This window comes from Puma concolor, chromosome A3 (assembly GCF_028749965.1).
Source record: "Puma concolor isolate L17-30 chromosome A3, mPumCon1.1.hap2, whole genome shotgun sequence".
In the NCBI taxonomy this organism is placed as follows: Eukaryota; Metazoa; Chordata; class Mammalia; order Carnivora; family Felidae; genus Puma; species Puma concolor.
Genome location: NC_141669.1, coordinates 20,585,244 through 20,611,118, shown reverse-complemented (window position 1 = coordinate 20,611,118; position 25,875 = coordinate 20,585,244). Strand labels below are relative to the sequence as shown.

The following is a 25,875-nucleotide window of genomic DNA, read 5'->3' as shown; positions in this document are numbered from 1 at the left end:
GCGTGTGCTGTCATTTCAAATGATATTAGCTCTCACTGAAATGCCAATAACCCCTGACCTTCTTTCTCTCCAACAGAAGCCCTCATATTTCATATCCCAGATAAAATAGCCCTTCTTCTTTGATGCTCTGAATCTTTCACTGTAGGATTAATTGTTCCTCTTCTGCATTCCCATGGCGTGTTATATCTAGTTCACTTATGCCCTGAAGGGATACACCTTGATCTCCTTCAACTTTATATCCCCGTGACTAACAGTGTCTGGAAAATGATTGATGCTTACTAGAGATTTGTTGGATTAAATGATTTAAATCAAATATGGCATGAGAAAGTGTCTTGGTTTGAATTCTAACTGAAAGCTTAAATCTCATGGATGTATCTGAAACCTTGTTGTTGTTTTCATTGATATTTTTATTCTGTGATTTTCTCAAATGAAACAGTCTTTGCAGTGAGGAAAATATAGTATTTCAGAAGTACTGAAGTTTTCCCCATTTTTTTAACCATAATAAATAAAATCATCTCTAACAAAGAGCACAGCAGGGGTGCCTGGGTAGCTCAGTCCGTTGAGCGTCCAACTTTGGCTCAGGTCATGATCTCACAGTTTGTGAGTTCAAGCCCCACATTGGGCTAGCTGCTTGTCAGCACAGAGCCTGCTTCAGATCCTCTGTCCCCCCCCCCCACCCTTCTCTGTCCCTCCCCTGCTTGTGCTCTTTCTTTGTCTCCCAAAAATAAACATTAAAAAAAGAGCACAGCAGCATGATATTGTTATGTCATTACAAAGTACTTTAATTTTTCAAGTTCAAAATAAATTTGTGATATGGTCAAATTTAGTGTCTGATAATAATCAAAAGGCTGACCCATAGCACTGGTCCTATAACCAGTTAATTTATGTTTGTCCTGGTCAGACAAAATATTTTTAACTCTACACAAAAGTTTGTATAAAAATATTTTAATCTAGAAGACTTTAAAAACATTTTTAAAAATGTTTCAGGTTTGTTAACCGTATGTCATTCATGGTTTTACTGATTACCAAGTAAGTCAGAGCAATGAATAAGAAATACTTACCTGTTGGGGAACGTGGATGGCTCAGTTGGTAGAGCATGTGACTCCTGATCTCGGGGTTGTATGTTCAAGCCCCCACATTGGGTATAGAGATTAAAAATAAAAGTCTTAAAAAAAAAAAAAAAAACAAAAAAAACCTTACCTGTTGCCCATAAGGAAATAGGAGGAGGTTTTAATGGAAATGATGAGGCTGGAAATTGTACCTGTGATGACCCAATGCTAAACTAATTTACTTGTTTTCTCATGTTGTTTTAGTGATACTGGATTTCTTATTTTTAAGGGGTGGTCTCTACCCCCTTTTAAAACAGGGAAAATGTAGTCATGGGTAGAGGGAAGGAGGTGAGAATGGCTCTAGGGTAATAATTGTCAGTATTGAGGATTAGAATAACAAAGGGCAGGAAGGTAGGTGACAAAAAGAAATGCTTACTTCCAGGGAAAAATATATATGAGTATACACAAGGATAGAAACAGCCTCAGTGTTTTATAGAGGAAGGCAGAGATAAATCATGGCATCTCAGCTCAGTGGATCAGGCAGCTGTTAAAATGATTAGAAATGAAGACCTTGTAGCAAAACAATTAGTATTTTAAAAAAAGTTAAGTGAAAAAACATTATATATTTTTATCTACCCTATGTACATAATTACATAGAATCATATGTACATTTACAGGGAAATATAGGAAAATGAGAATTGTGGGAAGCAGTTTTTGTAATTTTGTTGTAGTTTTTGTTATAAATACTGTGCTATAAAAATAGAGAAAAATGCGGGGCACCTGGGTGGCTCAGTCGGTTGAGCGTCTGACTTCGGCTCTCACAGCTTGTGGGTTCGAGCCCCACGTCGGGCTCTGTGCTGACAGCTGAGAGCCTGGAGCCTGCTTCGGATTCTGTGTCTCCCTCTCTCTCTGCCCCTAACCCACTCGCATTCTGTCTCTGTCTCTCTCAAAAATAAATAAACATTTAAAAAAAAAAGTTTTTTTTTTTAAATAGGGAAAAATGCAAAGAATGTGTTCAACTCAAGGATGAAAAACAAAACAAAAAAGGAGAAAAAAGTGCTAACTGGTCATTTACACAGTTATTTACTAAGTCATGGAATTTTTGACCTGAGAAGTCTAGCTCAGCAGTTCTCAAACTTTTTGGTCTCAGGACCTCTTTACAATAAAAATTATTGAGGACCCCAAAGAGCTTTTGTTCATGTGAGTTATTTCTATTAATAGTTCTATACTAGAAATTAAAATTGAGAAATTAAAGATATTGTCGTGTAAAAACAATGAGAAGTCTGTTGAATCTTAAATGTTTTTATGAAAAAAAGGTATATATTTGAAAACATTTTTATGAAGAAAAGCTATATATTCGAAAACATATTTTTATGAAAAAAAGCTATATATCCCAAAACAAAAAAAATTTAACAAGAATGCCATGGTTCTACATTTTTGCAAATCATTTTAATATTTGGCTCAGTTGAAGATAGCTGGATTGTCCTATCTGCTTATCCTTTCAATCTGTTGTGATACGTTGTTTTAGTTGAAGTGTAGAAAGAAATCTGGCCTCGTGTGGCGAGGAGTTGGGAAAGGGAGGAGTGCTGTAGTAGCTTTTTCAGATGGTTGTGAATCTGCCGCCTTGCCTCTGGAATGCCCACTGTTTGCCTATAAGAGAATGAGATTGAAAAGGGCAAATAATGTCTGAGAATTCTATGAAAATAGCCCCAGCCTCAGGGACTCATTGCAAATGTTTTAGGAACCAACAGGGCAGCTTCTGAACACACTTGAGAACTACTGCTCTACCCTTTGATAGGTGACAAAACTGAAACCAGAAGGGTAAGCGATTTTCCCCAAATCACATGGTTTATTGAAGATACTACTGGGACACAGTTCTGGTTTCATTCCTCATGATTTTGGAGGACTTCACATTACAGTATGACCTTAGAACAACTTTTGTAAGCTGACCCTGAGCATTTTTATCAGGGTCTAATGAGATGTCATATATAATTGTTCCTTTTCATCTTGAAGATTAAAAAAGAAGCCTCCATGATAGGTGAGTCAAAACTTTTTAGAGAAAGTAGCATTAGAATTACAGGTAGACTTGTAAAAATTAATTTTAATATTAGATATAAAATAACAAATTAGATATAAAATATATAGAAATATTAATTAAAACATACATTTAAGTTTTGGTTGCTACCTCTTGCTAGCTAAAAAACACTTCTTAGTATCTTCTTTCTCAGTAATGTTACGGGGACACTTTTCATTTTTTTGTTGCTTTGTTACAGTTATGTGCATATCCAGAGGAAGAGGCATTTTCTGTATCTGGACCTCCATTCAAATGTTTGGTGACTTTCTGGTTTTGTTTTTCATGTTGTTCACTCATTCCTCCGAGATTCCACTCAGGTGTGAGAAACGTTAGGGACTTGGATGCCTGAGATGGAAAACACTTTGGAAAACTTTATTTGGCCTAATTGAGTAGATATTTTTCAAATTTCACCCCACGCACGGGTATCTATAAAGGGCCTTTGTATGGTAGGTTCTTACTATCATCACCCTCATTCAGCCCTCTTGCTCGCCCCTTCCCTCCCTCAAGTCAATGTTGGCCTCCAGCCTCTGTCCTGAATCTGAGGCTCTCCTTCCTATTTCTTCATCTTTTTTGAGTTTTATTGCAAAAGCCTTTCTTGCTCTACATCTACTTTATCCTCCCTTTTCTGTTCCCTACTTACCAGTTTCTTTTTTTTTTTAAGATTATTCTTAATAAGAATTGTCTCCAATTTACATACAATGAAATCAAGATTCTCATAGTTGCCAAAAAGATACACAGAAGTGAGTCTGTAGTCTCCTGTTTGCATGATGGAACCATCACTGCCAAGGTGTCACGGTGGATCAGATACAAATGCTGGAGGTCGCCATCCTCCTGACTAGCCACCCCGGTGCCTTCACTTGTTGCTCCCAGTTTGAGGTGAACGGATTAGTGGTAAAAATCACTTGTTTTATAATGTACTGGCAAAATCTTTGAGTCGGCTCTAACCAATTTTGTCCTTTTTTTTTTTCCTTCCTGAAATAAAGTATTTTAAAGTTTTATGGGGAAACACTCCATTTCATATACCCTGTTTTTCACCTCAAGAAAAGGTGGTGGGACTGAGAACGTAGTTACTTGGGAGAGTGAGATGAGATTCTGGGTGCCTTTTGGTGTCCACCTGCTCTAGTCCTCATTCCCTCCCCCTGCCTTTGAATGGTGGGACCAGGGCTTGTTAGAAAAGCACTACTTACTGGGCCTGTATCTCCTGCTCTCCTGTGTTCACCCCTTTGTCTCTGCCCTTCTTTAGGAATAAAGTTGGAAGTGGGGGCCTCTGTGTCCAGGTTATAATCACAGAGCTCTCCCATCTAGTTGTAAGACATTCCTCTTTCCTCCTTTTTTCTTTCCTATTTTGGAGCAGGAAAGGTGCTTTGTGGGTTAGAGGAAATAAGGAAAATTCATTAATTTGAAAAATTTTGATAATCTGTTCTATCTGTATCTCATGACTCTATTTTTTCTAAACTGTTTTCTCATTTTTTTTTGTATCCAGTGGAATATAATTATACCAGTGTTTCACATACAGTGGAAGCTTCGTATGTATTTGTTTAAAAGAGAGAAATAAAGATGAAACAGAAAAATGCAGTCTAGCTGGGGAGATGATGTAATGGGGGGGTGATGGACATTGGATGTTTAGGCTCTAATTTCGTCCAATTCTTCCCTTTAGTTTTCTTTCTTTCTTTCTGTACAAGAAAGTTGTTAAATGATGTTTAAGAGTGTTTGCCCCTCACTGCAGTATTTATTTAGTGATAACACACCAATGTTATGAAATGCTGGAGATACGGTAAACAATAAATGGAGTAGTTCTGCTTTCACTGATTTTTTTAATGTTTATTTATTGTTTTATTTTGAGAGAGAGAGAGTGAGCGAGAGCAAGCATGGGAGAGGAGCAGCAAGAGAGGTAGAGAGAATCCCGAGCAGGCTCCACACTGTCAGTGGGGAGCCTGACTTGGGGCTTGATTCCATGAACGGTGAGATTATGACCTGAGCCAAAATCAAGAGTCGGGCACTTAACCACCTGAGCCACCCAGGCGTCCCTCACTGATGTTGTTTTATAATAAGGTGTGGGATGTCTGTCTCCCCCACTGGTTAATAATAGTAGTTTGAAGGACAGCTGAGTTCCTGTGCTGGCTTTGTATCCTATTTGAGTAGGACCTTCACAAGTCATATAAACGCTTCTTTATTTTCTCATCTGTAATATGAAGTTAGTCATAATACCTAACCTATTTACCTGGTACAGTTGTTTTAAGACTCAAAATAGTGTGTGTGGAAATGCATGTGACTATTGTAGTGACATACAGTATGTTGCATTGTCTCTAGTAATGTAAGATATTGTATTTTGCTATGGACTTTCACAAGGAATTCATTACAACTTGGTTGGGAGAATTCTAGATCAACGTAATTTTGGAATTCATTAATAATATAAAGTATGTTTGCTCTTCTTCTCTTTACAGAAAAAGATCATGCTAAATATGTTTTTAGACACAATGATGGCCGATCCTCCCCCCCAGTGCCTTGTCTGGCTACCTCTCATGCATAGGCTTGCCCATGTTGAGAATGGTAAGCGGAACTTTTATCATTCAGTTTCTTGTGCTATAGGAAATACACGAGCTGATAGTATTTTGTAATGTCCTTAGCGATTGCCATTGAAAATTATAATTGACATTTGTTGTCACTCTGTCATTTGGATTTGTGATTTTAGCTTTCAAAAGAGGGATATTTCTTTCTTTTTTTAAATTACAAGTTCATTTATTTTTTTAATGCTTATTTTACTCTTGAGCGAGAAAGAGAGAGACAGACAGACAGAGCATGAATGGGGAGGGGCAGAGCGAGAGGGAGACACAGAATCTGAAGCAGGCTCCAGGCTCTGAGCTGTCAGCACAGAGTCCAATGCGGGGCTCGAACCCACGAACTGTGAGGTCAGACACAGGTGAAGTCAGACACTTACCCTACTGAACCACCCAGGCGCCTCGATGGATATTTATTTCTTAAAGAAAAGTAAGGGAAGGGGACTTATTACTTAGGGTACCAAGAAATAGCAGTATCAAACTTTGTGGTTCACACTCTTGGCTTTTCCCCCTGAGATTTCAGGTGATTGTTTTCTACTTGAACCGACCTGATTTACCCATGCCTTCCTTTTTTCCTTTAACTTATAAAATTCATAGTTCTAAAAAATTGCATATATGCAGTATCACCCACTAAAATTATAATGCTTTTAGAGTAGTTTCAAGGAGAATAGCTAAGGTAGGATTTGGCACTTCATACATCTTTACTTCTTCCTTTACTATTTTACCTTGAATTACTCTTGGTATCTTTTCCAGGAATTTGACTAAATCTGTTTTGCTTAAAATGACAGTTATCTCTTAGTAACTTCTTAATTTTTTCTTCTGCTGTTATCCATTTATCTCATTGTTTAGGTTGTCTAAGTTTGTTAAAGGAAAGGCTGAAGTTTTTTGTGTAACCTCCCTCCTTCCTCTCCGGGCCTTTGCCTGTATCTTATTCCGCCAAAGAGAACCAGTAACAAGTGAAAGGAGCTAAAAAGCAGAGCCTTTTTCCCTTTGTAAGAATGAAATACACGTCCATACTCTTTTTATCTTCTCTCTGTCCCATCCATATCTTCTGTTTTTAAACCTCTCAGCCTTTTGCCCCACTGTGGCTTTAGTTCACAGGTACCTTAGATTCAGGATTATTTTCCTAAAGGTCTAGAATCTCTTGACTAAACTAAAACAGTTAAATAATTTTTTAACAAGATTTTTGGATAGAGATTTATACTGTTAAATTATTACAGTATTATTAGTTCTTTTGGAGGCAATACTTTTAACCTGAAGTGTTTTAGTACTTTTATATTCAATTTGTTTTCATGAAATGATTTTGTATTTGCTATGCCAAGTAGAAAGAATCTCTTTTGTTCTGGTTTTTTGTTATCATTGTGAACATTTTACTGTTACTTTGTGTATAGTGTATTACTTGTTGATTACATTCTTATGAGGTTAGTGATATTTTCCTCAGCAACAGAGAAATAGTATGAACTCATTGCAATATCTTAAAAATAAAACATGTTATCTATCATGGTAACATTTATCTACATATCTTAATTTTTATGGCAGGAAGTAAATTCTAAAATTATGATATTTCTATATATTTCTATATGTTATTTTTGTTGTTGTTTGGGCTTTTTCTATGGAATTCATCGCTGGAATCATATTGAAGTTACTATCAATAAGGACAGATATCTATTTGCTTAAGCAGAAGTTGCACTTTTTTTATTGAAAAATCCAAGCATATAATATATAAGAAGATACAACATGATGTATTCTTCCAAAAAGAATACTTTTACCAAAACTTGATCTTATTTATAATTGACCCAGTACGTAGGTGATCCTTTCCTTAGTCTGGCTCTCCTTTCCATCTGGTCAGCCCCTTATACTATCTAATGTAAGTGTTGGCTCTTGACTGGTGTAGAAGAAAAGAAAAATCACATAGACATGCATATTCATCCAAGATTGTCAGAATATACTTGATAATTTAATATTAATATGTATATATTTTTAATTTTTTTGAATGTTTATTTATTTTTGAGAGAGAGAGAGAAAGAGAGGGAGACAGAGCATGAGTGGGGGAGAGGCAGAGAGAGGGTGACACAGAATCTGAAGCAGGTTCCAGGCTCTGAGCTGTCACCACAGAGCCCGATGTAGGGCTTGAACTCATGAGCCGTGAGATCATGACCTGAGCTGAAGTCGGACGCTCAACCGACTGAGCCACCCAGGTGCCCCTATATATTATTTAATATTAACTGAAAGTTATATAGAATTATAAATTCTGATATGCTGATGTTGACTGTGTTGATATTAGCTCCAGATTGATTTGAGAGTAGTGTTCTTTGGTGGAACTTTACTAGATTGTATAGTTTTAATTTGGAGCACAGAGTCTTATCAGCACTTTCATTATTCCTTAGAAATATCTTGATGACAAAATGCTTGAATTTCTTAGAGGAATTATGTCCTTTGGAGTTCTTATTCCTGATTTTACTTTTTATAGTCTTTAATGATCTTGTTACATTGTTTTCTTCACCAAGTGCTCCTTTTTTTTCCCCCCCTGAGTCTTGGTGTACATTTTTGGAAACAGAACCCAAAATCCTTATTTTATTTTTTTGAGAGAGAGAGAGGGTGCAAGTGAGCGAGGGGCAGAGAGAGAGGGAGAGAGATGTGGGGCTCACTCGAAGTGGGGCTCTAGCTCACCTGATGTGGGGTTCAAGCTTACCTGAAGTAGGGCTTGAACTCACGAACTGTGAGATCGTGACCTGAGCCAAAGTCAGATGCATAACCGACTGAGCCACCCAGACGCCCCCCAAAACCCTTATTATTGAAATAAGATTGGATTTGTATACATATTGCTAGAAAGAGTTATTCAAATGAAGATTTGAATACTGTATGCCCTTCTCCTATTGACTTCCATTTCTTGTGTTCAGAATTGAATTGCCAGAGGGAACAATTATGTTACCAACACTTAAAAGAATAAACAACTGTCTTTAATATACAGTTATGCATTGCCCACTTCCCACTCACTGAACTGGATGTTCAGGCTGTTAGAGAATCCCAGCAATCTCTGTGAATCCTGACTGCTACCTGGCAGGTTTGCATAAGGTGACATGCTGTATGAACGGAGAAAAGGGTGACAGGTCCCTAAGATTCCCTTCCTCCAAATCCCCGCTGCTTTGTTGGTCTAGAGTACTTTATTTTACTGTTTTGCTACTTAGAACTCTTACCTAAAACTAACATGGTAATATGTCTAGCCTTACTTTTTTTACCAGTAACCACAAACTTGTGCCCAGGCATGTTGTAGCATTTAGTTCAGCCAACATTTGAAGGCCTTCAGTTGAAGGTACTGTGTAAAATACCATTTTCAGGTAATAGAGACCCGTAGTATATCATTCCAGGTGTTATTAGCAAAGGAAACAAATGTCTGTACAGCTGACAATGATAAATCTCTTTAAAAAGCAATGGGTTTGAAAAATAAATTTTAGACTGAAAGTTTCTCTTCTTATATATTTATCTGAATTTGAGAAGCATGAGTCTCGTTTTAAAGAAATTGGTTATTTTCTAAGGTGAATTGGAAGGTAATATTCTTCTCTTTAATGTTTATTTATTTATTTTGAGAGAGAGCGAGCAAGCACGCATGCACATGCAACACATGAGCAGGGGAGGGGCAGAGAGGGAGGGAGACAGTCTTAGCAGGTTCCATGCTCAGAGTGGAGCCCGACAGGGGGCTCAATGTCACCGCCAGGAGGTTACGGACTAAGCCTGTATCAAGAGTTAGAGGCTTAACCTATTAAGCCACTGGGCACCCCTGGAATGTAATATTGTAACTTGAAAAACTTTTCTCATTTATTGTTTTCCCCCCTTATTCTAGTAAATGGCGGCTCACTTAACTAGGAGACGCTTCAGAGTTTTCAGTGTTAGTGTTGTTTTCACTTTTGCTTTTTTGCATCAGGTGTGGTTTTCCAGTGTATTGACTTGACTCTCCGAGTGAAAGTAAGATAACTTGCTTCTCCTCCTCTCCCGCCCCTTCTCCCCTGCCCTGCTGTCTGCCTGCCACAAGTCTTCCACCCCGTGGAGTGCTCCTATTGCCGGTGTGAGAGTATGATGGGCTTCCGGTACCGATGCCAGCAGTGCCACAACTACCAGCTCTGCCAAAACTGCTTTTGGCGTGGCCACGCCAGCGGCCCTCACAGCAACCAACACCAGATGAAGGAGCACTCCTCCTGGGTAACTGCTTCGTGTGTCGGTCCGGGTCCCCTGCTGTTCATCTTTCATCGCCAACAGCACCAGGAGGGTTTCCCGATAGGTCCCTGGCAAAGAGGGACATGGTGCAGTCAGATCTAGGTGCCAACACTTGGGATGGGTTGCGAGCGTGTTGCGCTTCATCACCTGATTTTAAAAGCAGAATCTTTAAAGTTTCAGGAGCTGGAGGTATTATTACAGTTGAAATGGAAAAGTAAGCGAGAAGTGTCTTCTTATTTTAAAACTGTGCAAAGGGTATTCTCCCAAAGCTTCCTCTCTGAGCTTTACGTGGGATTGAAAGTTCTTTTTTTTAAAGCGTATTTTCTTCACGTCTGTAGGGCTTAAATGGGGTAAAGAAAGCTGCATGAAATAAAGGGGTTAATTTTTGTCTCTCTGAAGTTGGGGAAATACTGTATTTTACAGTTGCCACATCAGTGTCCTTATTTTCAAAAGTAGTCTTTTATTTTTATTAAAAAAAAATTTTTTTTAACGTTTATTTATTTTTGAGACAGAGAGAGACAGAGCATGAAGGGGGCAGGGGCAGAGAGAGAAGGAGACACAGAATCGGAAGCAGGCTCCAGGCTCTGAGCCATCAGCCCAGAGCCCGACGCGGGGCCCGAACTCACGGACCGTGAGATCGTGACCTGAGCTGAAGTCGGACGCTTAACCGACTGCGCCACCCAGGCGCCCCAAAAGTAGTCTTTTAAGTAACAGTATTTGGGTGGAGGTTGATGTGTGATTTTCCTATAGTGTTTACAAATCATGCAACAAGCTTAGCATCAATCATTTTTCTTCCCGTCTCTCAATTTATTTTCAGAGTCTTAAAAATGCCATATATTTTTTTAATGTTTATTTTCGAGAGAGAGAGAGAGAGAGGGGTGGGGAGCAGGGAGGGGCAGAGAAAGAGGAGGACTGTTCACTGACTGCAGAGAGCCCGATGTGGGACTTGAACTCACGAACCATGAGATTATGACCTGAGCCGAAGTCAGGTGCTCAACCGACTGAGCCACCCAGGCAACCCCCACAAAATGCCATACTTTTATTTCCAAAAAGTTGTTTTAAAAACTTTTCCCTCTGGTTTTCATTTGTTGGTTGGTTGGTTTGCTAAAGGGTAGAACATATAGAGGGTCATAAGTGTAATTCAGGATTTAGGTTCTTACCCTTGGTCATCCTACTGGACTTTAAGTATTTAGAAAGCTTCAATAATCAGGATTTTTTTTTCTTTCCCTTTTTTTCTAATTAGTCTTTTTAAAACTCAACCAAGAACAAAAAGAAGGTAAATTCATATCAGGGATTAGTTAAAAAAAAAAAAAAAAGAACAACTTTCAATCCATGTGTGCACTTTACTTCCTACATCTCTGACATGTTAGAGGTAATTTTTGTTTTTTGTTTTTTTTTTTATCAGATAGGTTTTCAGTTACACTTAACCATAAAATTTGTGTTAAACTGAACATCCTATCTGGGGTTTTGTTGTGTTGTAAATTCTAATACTGTTTTTGGTTGAGGAGTGATTATTTAAAAATTTTTTAAACAAGCAAAGGAAAAAAATACAACATAGTAGTCTCTTCCCTTTTTCATTGAATAGAGATAATTTATAGATTTCCAAGTTGTTGCTTTTCCCTTTCTTAAAGTACAAGTGTCCCTTGGTGGTAAATGATTTGTTAATGTTTTTCCCACTGTTTTTTGTTTAGAGTCTAACTCAGCACTGAGATAGCTCTTTGCTCTGTTACCTTTTGTAATGATTGGATTCATTGGGATGTTTCTTTTGATAATTCTCATCTACATGTTGGGCTAGAGAATGAGGAGCTTGGGGTGCCTGGGTAGCTCAGCCAGTTAGGCGTCCAACTTCGGCTCAGGTCATGATCTTGCGGTTTGTGGGTTGAGCCCCACATCGGGCTCTGCTGACAGCTCAGAGCCTGGAGACTGCTTCAGATTCTGTGTCTCCCTTTCTCTCTCTGCCCCTCCCCCTCTCACACTCGGTCTTTCTCCCCTTCAAAATAAATAAACATTAAAAAAATTAAAAAAACAGAGAGAGAATGAGGAACTTGTTCATCTTAATTTGAACTTGCTCATTTAGCTAATTTATAACCCTTTTAGAAATGGGAATTTTACATTTTTTAAAATATAAGTGACTGAATATTGCTTTATGATTTACAAAGCAGGTTTTCCTGTGCTTTATTTCATTGAGCAAAAGCATACATAAAGTACAGAAATCACAGTGAATTTTTGTGCTTCTGCTTGATTCTCATAACACTCTTGTGTAGTAAGTCATATCCCCATTTGTTGTTATTTTTATTTCAGCTTTGTTGTTTTTTAAATTTTATTTATTTTTATTATAGTGACTTAAGATTTCAAGAAAAGTCATGAACAATACGCATGCATCATTTTGAAGTTGCTATCTGTTTTGAATTTTGATGAGTATGTGCATTATGTGTGATTGATGCATCTTGGTAACGTTTTTTAGCAGTGTGTGTGTGTGTGTGTGTGTGTGTGTGTGTGTATGTATGTGACTTGTTTTCAGGATTAGAACTCTGTATGTATAATACCCTTGCTCTTTGAGGAAGATCTGAATGAATTTTGAGACTGATGTGGGTAAAGAAGTTTCCACTAACAAAAAGATGTATAATCTCTTTAATAGTCATTTCTTTGACATTTGCCCACTGTGTTTATACGAGTATTTGAATAACTATTTCTCTGTGTTCACAAGGGATAAATTTAGTGTACGTTTAACAAGTTTGTATATGAATTTGCATTGTAGATTGATAGGTGTTATATTGGTGCTTGGAAGTTTATTTTGATTTTTCCAAAAGTTTGTTTAATATTTTGTCTAAGTAACTATGCAGTGTAATTCATTATTCTGTCAGGCATCAATCCATTCATTTGACTTTACTTTAGAAAAAAATGCTATATGGTGATTCATTCTGTGCATTCATTATTCATTCAAAAGATATTATTTGAACTCATGCTGTGCGTACCAGGCACTATTACAGGCATATGAGATACGTCTATGAACAGAACCGGACAAAGATCCCTACTCAGTGGGGCTTGAATTTTAAGGGGTGTGAAAGAGACCATGAGGGCTCACTGACATTGCTCTTTTCCCATTTTTGCTTGGCATGCATCTAGACTACATTTCTCAGCTTCCCTGTATCTAAGAAAAACCATGTAAATACCAGTTATCAGTGGAATGTGAACAGAGTGATATGTGTCTTCCCAGAATAAGGCCATTAATAGCTGAGGGCCTTTTCTGTCCTCTCTACCACAACTTAGGGGAGAGAACTTCATTAGGACCCAGAGGAAGATGAAACCATAAATGAAAGGAAACTGGGTCCTTGAATGATAGGTGGAGAAGAATATCCTGCTACCTTGCTTGACTTTGATCAAGAGAGCTAGGAGCAAGAGAGAAACCTTGTGTTAAGCTACTGAGGTTTTAGTGTTGGCTATAGTAGCTGGTTCTGGAAGTAAGTTCTATTACAGCAAAACCTTGAGATTTGTGTTGTTGGCTTAGCAGTCAGGTAGCCCTGATAAGGACACCAATGTTGGAGGTGGGAAGGACAGAAATCTATGTTATGCAGTGGTGACCAGTGGCTAAATTTGTCATCCATAATAACTTAGAAGGTCCACTTCTTGCCACCTGAGCTCTGGGTCAAATGTTGGAAAGGATTGAAGTGCGAGTGTGTGTTGACTGTCTTTTGTTAGGTCTTACACGAAAGAGATGAGCTTAAGAAAGAATTGTCTAGTTTTCAAGCAAAAAATGAAAGGGAATAGAGAAAGTTCTGACAGTTGGAACAGGAACTGTTTTCTGACAGGAAAAACAGATTGCTTGTAGACCCTAGAGAGCAATAGGTAAGAGTTGAGAAAGGCTTTGAGCCACAAAGGCCTAGTGAACCTTCTCAGTCAAAGAAAGATGACAGTCCTATGGCAAAGATCAGATCAGGGCATGAGTTCTCATTCTTGGCTGTTCATCAGAATTACCTTGCTCTCACTTACATAGCTTCTGATTTAATGGGTCAAAGGTACATGAAACCTAGATAAGACAGTTTTTAAAAGTTCCCTCAAGTGATTGCATCGTGCAGCCAACGTTGGAAACTGCTGACCTGTTGTTTCATCTGGACTCCAGGTGGCTTCTGTTAGTTCAAAGCGAGAGGAACGGAGGCAAAGACATAAATCAGCCTTAAGAATTATGTCCAGGAAAGGACTTTGTGTGCGGTTACTGGCACATGGAACTGACTGGAAACAAATAGATCAAAGGCCTACTAAGTTTTTGAGGGAATTATATATTGGCAAAGGAACTAGGAGCCTGCACTTAACAAGCCCCTGACTGTTCTAACTGTAAGACTACTTTCTAACGACCCAGAACTTGCTCTGGGAAGAGGTGGTCTGTGAAGGCTGTACGGCCTCTAGGAAGGGCATGCCAGAGCCCACTTTGCCAAGGAGGATATTAGATAAGGAAGAACCTTGTGCTTGTGCTCCTCCATTGTGTGTTGGGCCTGGGGAGGGTGAGTGTGGATCATGTGCCCGACCCGTTCATAGGGTCCATCATTTGGAGCTACGCATGATCCTGATGAAGAAGACTGTGATAGACCCAGACGTCCTGGACTTGTCTTTAGATGCACGGACTGAGTGGCACTTCACATTTTCTTTTTGGAGAGGTTTGAGTGTTTTTTGTTTGTAGGAAAAGGGAGGAAACGTTTTGTGATCAGAAGTACTTATCTATATCCATGTTTTGCTTTTCTTCCTGGACCTGTACCTGGATGATCTAGCCCGTCATCCATGCAGCCTGACACGGCCATATGACTAGTTCTGACCGGTGGGATTTGTTTGCAGGTGATCTGTGTTACTTCTGGGTCAGGGCTGTTTAAAGCAGATGTGTCTCATCTTCTCTTTACCCTTCCCACTCCCACTAGACATTGGCCACATGGGATGATCTTTGAAGAAAGTAATAGCGGCAGAAGCCCTTGAATGAAAGGGAGCTGGGTACCTAGTAGATGGATCAGAGCCCCTCTGCCAATTTACACTAGACTTGCACATGAACAAGAAATCAAAAAGCAGAATTCAGAGTATAGGGTCATAGAGGCCTTGTTGAGAAAGTGAGATTTGAACAGAGTCTTTGGTGTATGATAGTAGACATCTGGGGAAGAGGAGGCATTTTCAGCATGAATCCTGTGAGTAGGAGTGTGTTTCTGAGTTCAGGGAACAGCAGAGAAGCTTATGTGGCCAGAGTGGAGTCAACAGGAGGAGGTCTATAGGAAAGGAGGACAGCTCACAAGGGCCTTTCTGACCATAATAAGGATGTTGGCCTTAACTCTAGTGGAATGAGGAGTCTTTATTTTTTTTACGGGAGAGAGAGAGAGAGAGAGAACGAAAACGAATGAATGAATATGAGTAGGGTAGGGGCAGAAAGAGAGGGAGTGAGAGAATCCCAAGCAGGCTCCACATTCAACACAGAGCCTGACTCAGGATCCTGGGATCCTGAGACCATGACTAGAGCCAAATTGAAGAGTCAGGTGCTCTGGGCATCCAGGTAGCTCAGTCAGTTAAGCATCCAACTCTTGATATCAGCTCAGGTCATGACCTCACAGTTGGTGAGATCAAGCCCTGTGTTGGGCTTTGTGCTGACAGCACAGACATTGCTGGGATTCTTTCTCTCCCCCTCTCAGTGCCTGCCTCCCTCTCTCTCTCTCTCTCTCTCAAAATAAATAAACACTAAAAAAGAATAGTTGGATGCTCAACCAGCTGAGCCACCCACTTACCCCAGAATGTGAGTCTATAGGGTTTTGAGTAGAGGAATGGCATGGCTTGATTTATCTTTTAAAATGATCAGTCTGGATAACATGTAAAGAGTAAAGTGGGAGGAAAAGATAGAAGCAGAAAGAGCATTTCAGGAGAGATGATTGCAGTAATCAAAACAAGATACGGTAGGATGGTAGCAGTAGAGGTGGTGACAAGGGTAGAACTAGAATTTACTTTCTGAATCTGCCTAATGGGTTGGATGTGGCTTGTGAGAAGACAGGAGTGAAGATTTTGTCCTAAACAGCTAGAAGGATGGAATTGTCATCAGCTGAGATGAGACAGCTGTGGATGGAGTACATGTAGAGGTTAGGATTGAGAGTTCACTCTGGGAATTCAGTTCAGTTGGATTTAAGTTGCTTACTAGACATAGGGAGTTGTTGGATAGGCCATTGCATATGAGTCTAAACATAAAGAAGTCTGAGATAGAGATGTAAGCTTGGGGGTCATTGGCAAGTGGTTGATATGTAAAGCCATGCAACTGAACAGTAGCACCAGGTGAGTGGAGATAGAGGCGAGAAGAAGGAAAAGAGGAATGAGAACTGCCCTCAGGGCTCATCATTAAGAGATCTTGGAGAAGAGGAGGAACCTGTGAACAGTGACACAAGGTGAAAGCCAGGAGAGGGTGTGTTCTGGACTATGCGTGAAGGGTGTTTTGAGGAGGAGGGATTGATCCTCTGTGTCCAGTGCTGTGACAGTCAAGGGAGAAGATTGAGAAGTGGCCCCTCATCTAACAATGTAGAGGTGGTCTTGCAAGAACAGTTTCTGTGGAGTGGTGGGGACAAAACCCGACGCAAGTGGGTGCAAGAGGGAGAGGGGAGAGAGATGGAGACAGAGAGTATAGACAACTGTCAGTGAATATCTATTTCTAACCTTTCTTTCTTTTCTTCTTTCTTTCTTTCTTTCTTTCTTTCTTTCTTTCTTTCCTTCCTTCCTTCCTTCCTTCCTTCCTTCCTTCCTTCTCGTTTCTTCCTTTCTTTTCCTTTCTTTTTTCTTTTTTCTTTTCTTTTCTTTTTCCTTTCCTTTCCTTTCCTTTCCTTTCCTTTCCTTTCCCTTTCTTTTCCTTTTTCTTTTCCTTTCCTTTCCTTTCCTTTCCTTTCCTTTCCTTTCCTTTCCTTTCCTTTCCTTTCTTCTCTTCTCTTCTCTTCTCTTCTCTTCTCTTCTCTTCTCTTCTCTTCTCTTCTCTTCTCTTCTCTTCTCTTCTCTTCTCTTCTCTTCTCTTCTCTTCTCTTCTCTGAGAAAGCGCAAGCAGGAGAGAGGGGCAGGGGAAATCCCAAGCAGGCTCCATGCTCAGCGCAGAGCACAATGCCGGGCTTGATCCCCTGACTCCGGGATCATGACCTGAGCTGAAATCAAGAGTTGGATGCTTAACTAACTGAGCCCCCCAGGTGCCCCCTAAGACTTTTTTTCTAATAGCAGTTCTTGGCAGGATTTTAGGAGACTCAATTAATCCCACTTCACTTTTCCCCACTCACAATTGCAGCTGCGAGTTGGGCACATGGCAGTCTGTTTGAGAAGGTGGTTTTAACTGTGAGGAAATAATGGACTGCCAGTAGCCCCTGAACTGAATATAAGCCAACCCAAGGTGGGCCTTCCCAGCACACAGCGGAGCCTGGAGGCTCATGGCTCTGGGAGCAGAGAAGAATGTTTGCTTTCTGTAGAGCTTGCAGATACCAGCAAACAGGGGAGGGAACGAGGCTGAGCTAGCATGTTCATTCCTTCTCTAGAACCAACCAGTCTGGTCCGAGGAGTGAGGGGCAGAGAGTGACCACCTGCTGGGGTCCTCCAGAGAAGGTCCTCCACATGGAAACAAGACAGTGGGCCATGGAATCAGCATGGATTTTTATATTCCAGTTTGCAAGGATATAGTCATCATCTTCTCTTGGTCTTGGGTCATATTTCAAGTAACCTTGCCATTAGGAGGCCTGCACGTACAGTATTTCAGTTGCTACAAAATAAGCCACTCCCAAACTGGTCACATAAAACAACCATTTTTTTTTTAATGTCTTATTATTTATTTTTGACACAATGCGAGAGACAGAGTGCAAGCAGCAGAGGGGCAGACAGAAGGAGACACAGAATCCGAAGCGGGCTCCAGTCTCGGAGCTGTCAGCACAGAGCCCGACGCGGGGCTTGAATTCACGAACCGTGAGATCATGACCTGAGCCGAAATCGGACGCTTAACCGACTGAGCCACTCAGACGCTCCCAAAAAACAACCATTTTATTTCACCCACGGGTTTGGTGTCGGGAATTTGAATAGGGCAGGGGGGCTGGGTTGTTCCTGCTCCATGACCTCTGAGGTCTCTGCTGGATGACTGAAGTACTAGTGGGGTGGGTGCTTCTTCACTCGCTTGGCCAGTGGCTGCCCTGGGATGGTTAGAAGGCTGGACTCAGCCACACTGTAGACTGGAGCCACCTGTGTGGCCTCTGAACGTGGCCTCTGCTTTCCGCAGCATGGTGGCGGTGTTTTCAGAGACAGCATCCCCTGAGGGAGCATCTGGAGAACCAAGTGTTCCAAGAGGACTAGGGGAAACCCGTCAGGCCTTTTCTGCCTGAGCTGTGGAAGTCACGCAGCCACATTCTGCCAACTTCTGTTGGTTGCAGTGTCAAGGCACTAGGGCCAGTCCAGCTCAGGGGAGGGAGAGGATGCTGGTGGAGGTGGTGGGGGTAAAGTCCCATCACAAGGAGCATGTGTGGTGTGGTGAGTGGGACGGTGCAGTTACGTTTGGAGATAATTTCCTGGCCTATAGTTAATGCTCAGTAAGGATCTGTTAAATGGGTGAATGAAAGGACACCCAGCCGTGCATCCAAGTCTGCCACACAGGAGGAAAGCCTTACAACCCGAACAAGCATTTCTGTTTAAATGGTTAATTCAGCCATAGAGACTACCCTATTTTTCTACGAAGTTATGCTTTTTATTTTTTATTTTTTATTTTTTTCTTTTTTTTTTATTTTTTTATTTATTTTTGGGACAGAGAGAGAGACAGAGCATGAACGGGGGAGGGGCAGAGAGAGAGGGAGACACAGAATCAGAAACAGGCTCCAGGCTCTGAGCCATCAGCCCAGAGCCCGACGCGGGGCTCGAACTCACGGACCGTGAGATCGTGACCTGGCTGAAGTCGGTCGCTTAACCGACTGCGCCACCCAGGCGCCCCAGTTATGCTTTTTAAAAGAGCACTTCGTTAAAACAACGATGCATAATGTTTACTGGAACTTTTATTCCCTTATTTAAATGATTCAGATTTGGAGAAAGATTCTTTTAAACTATTTCAAATATAGTGCTGCTGTTTTTAATCCCTGTTTAATGATCTTAACCCTGACCTTCATTTTCCTTGGTTGGGGCATCCATACTTTTCTGTTTTACTTTATGCATCCTTCCCTCCCTCTTTTCCTCCCCCTCTTCCTCTTCCTCTATCTCTCATCTCTTTCAGTTACTGTGAAATATGTACAACATAAAATTTACATTTTATCTCTTTTTAGGTGTCCACTTCACTGGCATTCAGCACATTCATATTATTGTGCAACCATCACCACCATCTGTCTGGAACTTTTCCATTTTCCCAAAGAGAAACTCTTAACCCTTTCTAGATATATGAGGAGGGCTAGAAAGAAGCCATTTCCTGACCTTCCCTGTGCTTTACATTCAGATCTCTGCTTACCCTGGTCTTCACTTTACCAAGAGGTATTTGACTGATTTCCACTTGGCAGGAAGTGTGTGTGTGTGTGTGTGTGTTTATACAAAATACACTTGTAGCACAGCTACCATTTGTTAGCTGAGTGCCTCAGTAGAGGCAGTTACATAATATGGAATATGTGGAAGTTTCGTCTTTCTTCCCAGCAGAGGGCAGACTCCACCTCTGAACAAAGTTACTTCTCTTGTTCTTCAAAAATCTATAAATGAGGAAGTACTTGGATTTGTTTAGCAATCTGTTAATATTATTGCATCTTTTTAAAAAATAAATATTAACAGGCAACACACGTGTCTAGGATACTTGTTTGGGCATTAGTGATATTAAATAATTTACCTTACTGACTCAGAACATATTCTGTTGTCAGAGACCAAGACCTCTGTCAGGTATCTAATTCTCATGTGACTAGTGCACCTCTCCTCACATCTCTTGAATTCTGAGAGAATATGCATGCAGTGAGAAGAAGGTATGGCGTGCTTCTTGGTACACTTCTGCCCAGTTCCAAATAGTCACATCATAATTAAATAACTCCTTTGTACAGAGTGTAAAACTAGGCAGGAGGATTTAAAATTTTTTTAAATTAATTTTTAAAATTCAAGTGCAGTTAACATACAGTGTTGTATTAGTTTCAGGTGTACAATACAGTGATTCAACAACTTTATACCTCACTCAGTGATCATCTTAAGTGTCCTCTTAATCCCCTTCACCTATTTTACTCCTCTCCTCACCCACCTCCCCTTGGGTAACCACCAGTTTGTTCTCCAGAGTTAAGAGTCTGTTGTTTTGTTTGTCTCTTTTCCCCCCCTTTGTTCATTTGTTTTGTTTCTTAAATTCCATGTATGAGTGACATCATATAGTATTTCTTTCTCTGACTTATTTCACATAGCATTATGCTGTCTAGATCCATCCATGTTGTTGCCAGTGGTGTTCTTTATTCTTCATTCTTTATTATGGCTGAGTAATATTTCATTGTGTCTATATACCACATATTCTTTATCCATTCATCTGTTGATAGGCACTTGGGTTGCTTCCAGAATTTGACTATTGTAAATAATGGTGCAATAAATATAGGGATGCGTGTTATCTTTTTCAGTTAGTGTTTTTGTTTTCTTTGGGTAAATACCTGGTAGTGGAATTTTTGGATCATATAATAGTTCTATGTTTAATTTGTTGTGCAGCGTCCATGCTGGTTTCCACAGTGGTTGCACCAGCTCATCTCCCACCAGCAGTGCATGAAAGTTCCTTTTTAGAAGAATTGGTTTTTTCAAAGGCATAGGGCAATATCCCCACTTGTGGCAAGTTATAACATGAGGTAAGGCAAATACATGAAGACATTCCGAACAAAATCTGTAAATGAGGCATTTAGCCCAACGTCCCACAGTCCTCAGAGGAGCTGCTGAAACCGTGTCCACCATAGCTCCCACCTCGTGTTCATGAGTCGCTATCACCACTGAAGCTGTCTGGCATTGCTCTTTTGCATGGCACTGCCATTCCCATCGTGATCTGTTGGTGATTCATTGCCCACCCTCCCCCCCATCCTTCTTACAGTTCTCCACATCTCAAGACCCTTTAGAACTGCTGCTCCTGGGGCGCCTGGGTGGCTCAGTTGGTCAGGTGCCTGACTGGATCTCAGCTCAGGTCATGGCCTCACAGTCATGAGATCGAGCTCCAAGTTGGGCTCCATGCTGGGCGTGGAGCCTCCTTGGGATTCTCTTTCTCTCCCTCTGCCCTTCCCCTGTTTGCTCACTCTCTCTCTCTCTCTCTCTCTCTCTCTCTCTCTCTCTCAAAAAACAAAAACCAAAAAAACCCCTGCTGTAATCAGCAAGCTGTCCTCACTTTTACTGCTTCTTGAAACTTTTCTTTCACCCCCGTCTTAATTGAGGTTGACTGTCCTCTAGAACGTCCCCTTCTCCTGCATCCCTTCAGGTGGTAGCTATTTATTCTCCCACATCTGTGAGTTTTAAGGGGTTGGGAAGTGAAATTATTGTTAGGGTGGCTATATAATTTATCATATAAAGCAGACTTACTTGAGAGTGAAAGGGGGCACTATTCTTTATTCAGGGACGACATGCATAGGCTGGGATTTCCTGGGTAAACAGTTTATGGACACTGTTTTGGTGTCCTGTTACTGCATAACAAATAACACAAAGTTAGCAGCTTAAAGCAGAAATTTGTTATTTTAGTTTCTGTATGTCAGGAGTCCAGGCAATGACATGACTAGATTCTCTAGGTCTTCCTGGGCTGAATTCAAGGTGTCAGCTCAGGCTGTGGTTATCATCAGTACTGGGAGGTCCTCATGCCAGCTCACTGGTTGTTGGCAGAACTCATTTTGTTGCAGATATGGTATCGAGGTCCCCATTTTCCTGCTAGTTTCCAGCCAGGGGTGCCTCTCCTCAGAGGCCACCTGCAGTCCTTGCCATGTGGCCCCATATGCAGCCTACAGAACGGACATTTGCTTTCTTCCAAGCCTACTGGAGCACATATCCCCGACTTTCTCTTCTGAAGCTAGCCAGAAAAAATGCTCCTTTTAAAGGGCTCACCTGATTGGATCAAACCCATCAGGGTAATGTCGCTGTAACATAGTCAAAGGAGTGATAGTTCATCATACTCACAGGTTCCAATGACGCTCAAAGGGGAGAGGTTTGATGAGGACAAGGGTTGCTGAGAGTCACCTTAGAATTCTGCATATCCTACTACTCATCCTGGTTATTTTCTTCCTTGCTTTCCACCTTCCACTTCTAGCCCATCACACCCTGAATCTCTTGGATCACACAATGGCAAGAAGCAGGATACTGCCTTGAGGCTCATGCCATTTTAACTCCAGCCCCCTTCTTCTCTCCTGACTGCAGTTAGCCCCTGACTTTCTGGTCATTTTCCTTCACCCCTGTATGGATTGGTACCAGAATTATGGTCACCTCTTGGTTGGTTTCAGTATCTGTATAGTCAGATCTTTTAACACGCTGGCCACACAGTTTCTTGACTTCCCCAACTCTGTCTTCTCCTCCACTGAGCCTCAGACATCCACTCCCTCACTTACACCTGGACCCTTTTGCCAACTCCATCTGCTCTACTTGAAAACCACTGATTTAGACACCCCATTCTGTGTCGGTACCGTTGTCGTTCCAGCTGACTTGTTCATCATCTCTCCCTAAGACTGTCCCTCATGTCTTCCAACCTCTGTTCCATTGACCTGTCTGCTTTCGTTCAGTCTTCTCATTTTTCTTTTCTCCTTACCATTTTAGATACAGCGCTTCCTTCCTGTACCATAAACTCCATTGTCCGGTGATTTTTTGTCCAAAGCTCTGTCAACTAAATGCGTGGATGACTTAAATCTGTCTGCTTTCTCCTAAGTACTTCTGGAGAAAGCCATACAAAAGGGCTGACTAGTATTAGCATAAATTCATGATCCCCAACTTTGTATTGATTCTCAGTAGTGCAGTCCTATTACATTGCTCTGATCACCTTGCTTTCCATTCTTGGCAATAGTCAACTGAAGTTGTGTAGGAATAAAAAACTCCATTTGTTAAAAACCATCTACCCCCACTCTTCCCTCTCTTTCAAAGGATGACCTCCTTTCTTACCACACAGAGAAAACAAAAGCCAGTAGACAGGAACTCCCATAATGAATTCTTTTTAGGTACCTGCTGCATAGCAGACGTACAGTGAAAACTATGAAACATCATTGAAAGTAATTAAAGAAGACCTAAGTAAATAGAAAAGCCTACACATTTGTAGATCAAAAGACTCAATATTGTTAAGATGACAGTACTCCCTAAATTTATCTACAGATTCAATGCGATTTCCATGAAAATCTCAGCTGCATCTTTACATAACCCTATAAGCTGATCCTAAATGCATATGGATATGCAAGGGGCCCAAAATAGCCAAAGCAATCTTGAAAAAGAAGAACACAGTTGGAGGACTCAATACTTCCTGACTCCAAAACCTATATTATCAGTAAAACAGTAATCAAGACAGTGTAGTACTTGCATGAGGGTAGATGTATAGATTAATGAAATAGGGTTGACAGTCCAAAAATAAACTCTTACATTTGTTGTCAATAGATTTTCAATAAGGGTGATAAGACCATTCAGGAGGGGAAAAATAGGCTTTTCAAAATATGGTGCTGGGACAATTGGATATCCACATGCAAAAGAATGAAACCAGACTCCTACCCTTATACCATATAAAAAATGAACTAAAAATGGATTAGAGACCTAAATGTAAGAGCTACAAACAGGAAACTCTTAGAACAAAACACAGGCATAGATTTTCACAACCTTGGGATATGCTGCACCTTCTGGATGTGACACTAAAAGTACAAGCAACAGAAGAAAAATAGATAAATTGGACTTCATTGAAATGACAGAGTTGCTGCTTCAAAGGATACCAGCAAGAAAGTAAAAAGACAATTCACTGAAAAGGAGCAAATACTTGCAAATCACTTATCTGATAAGGGACTTGTATCCAGAATTATAAAGAACTCTTCGGACTCAACAAAACCACCAAATAACCCAATTTAAACATGGGTATAGGGAAAGTAGAGTGGTGGTTACCAGGAGCTGGGGGTGGGGGAAAGAAAGAAGGAGAGTCGTGTAATCAGTTTCAGCTTTGCAAGATGAACAAGTTCTGGAGACGTGTTTCACAACAGTGTGAATATACTTAACAGTACTGAAGTGAGATGGCCAGTTTCTGTCATGTGTTTTTGTAATGAAAAAAAAAAGTAAGATAACTTTGGGGGGGAAATGGGTAAAAGGTCTGAATAGACATTTCTCCAAAGAAGATATACAAATGGCCAATAAACCCATGAAAAGATGCTCAACCTCGTTAAGTCATTAGGGAAATATCTAATCAAACCCACCATGACATGCCACTTCATATCCACTACAATGGTTAAAATAAGAAAAAACTGACAATAACTAGTGTTAATGAGGGTGTGAAGAAACAGGAACCCCGGTACACTGCTGGTGGGAATGTAAAATTTTTCCATTGTGGAAAACAGTTTGGTAGTTCCCCAGAATGTTGGTTTGTTTTAAAAATTTTAATGTTTATTTTTGAGAGAGACAGAGTGTAAGTGGGGGTGGGGGGAAGGCAGAGATGGGGGGACACAGAATCTGAAGCAGGCTCCAGGCTCTGAGCTGTCAACACAGAGCCTGACGCTGCAGGGCTCGAACTCACAGACCGCGAGATCAAAATCACAGACCTGAGCCAAAATCTGACGCTTAACCTATTGAGCCACCCAGGTGTCCCTTTCAGAATGTTAAACAGAGTTATGATGTGGTCCAACACTCCTAGGTGAAAATTGTCCTTTGGGAGAAAATACATGTCCACACATACACTTGTATATGAGTGTTCATAGCAACATTATTCAGAATAGCTAAAAAGTGGAGATAATCCAAATATTGGTCAATTGACAAACGGATAAAAAATGTATGTCAATATAATGAAATATTATTAGACAATAAAAATAAATGAAGTACTGATACATGCTAAAACATAGATGAACCTTGAAACTATGCCAGGTGAAAGAAGACAGATACAAAATGTCACATATTGTAGGATTCTATTTATCTGAAATTTATCTGGATCGGCAAATGCAAAGAGACAGAGAAGTGGTTGCCAAGGGCTGAGGAAAGGGAGGAATGGGGGTTGACTGCCAATGAGTATTGGATTTCTTTTTTGGGGTGAAGAAGATGTTCTGAAATGACATATTAGTTATGGTGGTATAACTCTTTTGGTATACTAAAAACCACTGAATTGTAATATTAAAAGGGTGAGCTTTATGGTATGTAAATTATCTCTCAGAAAAGCTGTTATTTATTTTTTTTTTTAACCTGGTCAGGGAAAGCCTTTTTGAAGAGATGACATTTAAACTGAGATTGGAATGACTAACTTGAGGTTGGTGGTTATAAATCCAAAGTCAGACCAGTCAGCATAGTTGTGTATTTACTTCCCCAGTAAAGTGTAGAGGGTAAAGGAGCAGAGTGGATAAAGTTGGGGTTTCGACAGAGAGTCTGACAAAGGAAGAGCTGGCAAGAGGGGTTGGAGAGTATGCAAAGAAATGAATATAATAACGGGCCATGGAGTGTAGGTTGGTTAAAGGAGAAATGAGGCCATGATGTTAGATAAGGAACAATGTGAATGTGGTAGGCTCAGTGGAGTAGTGGACCTGCTGGCATTGAAGTTCTGTTGAAGGAGTGAGCTAGACAGAAGTTTGTAGGAGAATGGAACGCTTGAAATTGAGATTTTAGGTGACGTACAGTAATTGGCTATAAGATGTGCCAGGATGTGACTCTGAGGCTGGTGGCCGATGTAGAGTGAGGGAAAGGTTGTTGAAGGTGAGTTCCAGGAATCCCAGTGTATAAGTTTCCTGTAGCTGCCAGAACACATTATTATACACTTGGTAGCTTAAAGCAGGAGTTTATTCTGTCATAGTTCTGGACACCACAGATTTGAAATCAAGATGTCAGCAGGGCCACACTCTCTCTGCAGACTCTAGGG

At 40.5% G+C, this 25,875-nt stretch overlaps 1 protein-coding gene and 1 long non-coding RNA gene across 21 annotated transcripts in view; both read left to right on the top strand.

The window, feature by feature from the left end:
• DTNB (dystrobrevin beta) overlaps positions 1–25,875 on the top strand; it is a 214,818-nt gene that overhangs the window by 48,669 nt on the left and 140,274 nt on the right. For all 20 annotated transcript variants that reach the window (XM_086700168.1, XM_086700166.1, XM_086700167.1 and 17 more), the window contains exons 6-7: positions 5,568–5,673; positions 9,712–9,878. In XM_086700168.1, the coding sequence (XP_086556294.1) occupies positions 5,568–5,673; positions 9,712–9,878 (273 nt within the window). The remainder of the gene's footprint in view (positions 1–5,567; positions 5,674–9,711; positions 9,879–25,875) is intronic.
• Positions 11,879–17,715, top strand: LOC147582300 (uncharacterized). The gene is made up of 2 exons (XR_015248942.1): positions 11,879–16,291; positions 17,411–17,715. It is a non-coding gene; the product is annotated as an uncharacterized LOC147582300 (long non-coding RNA).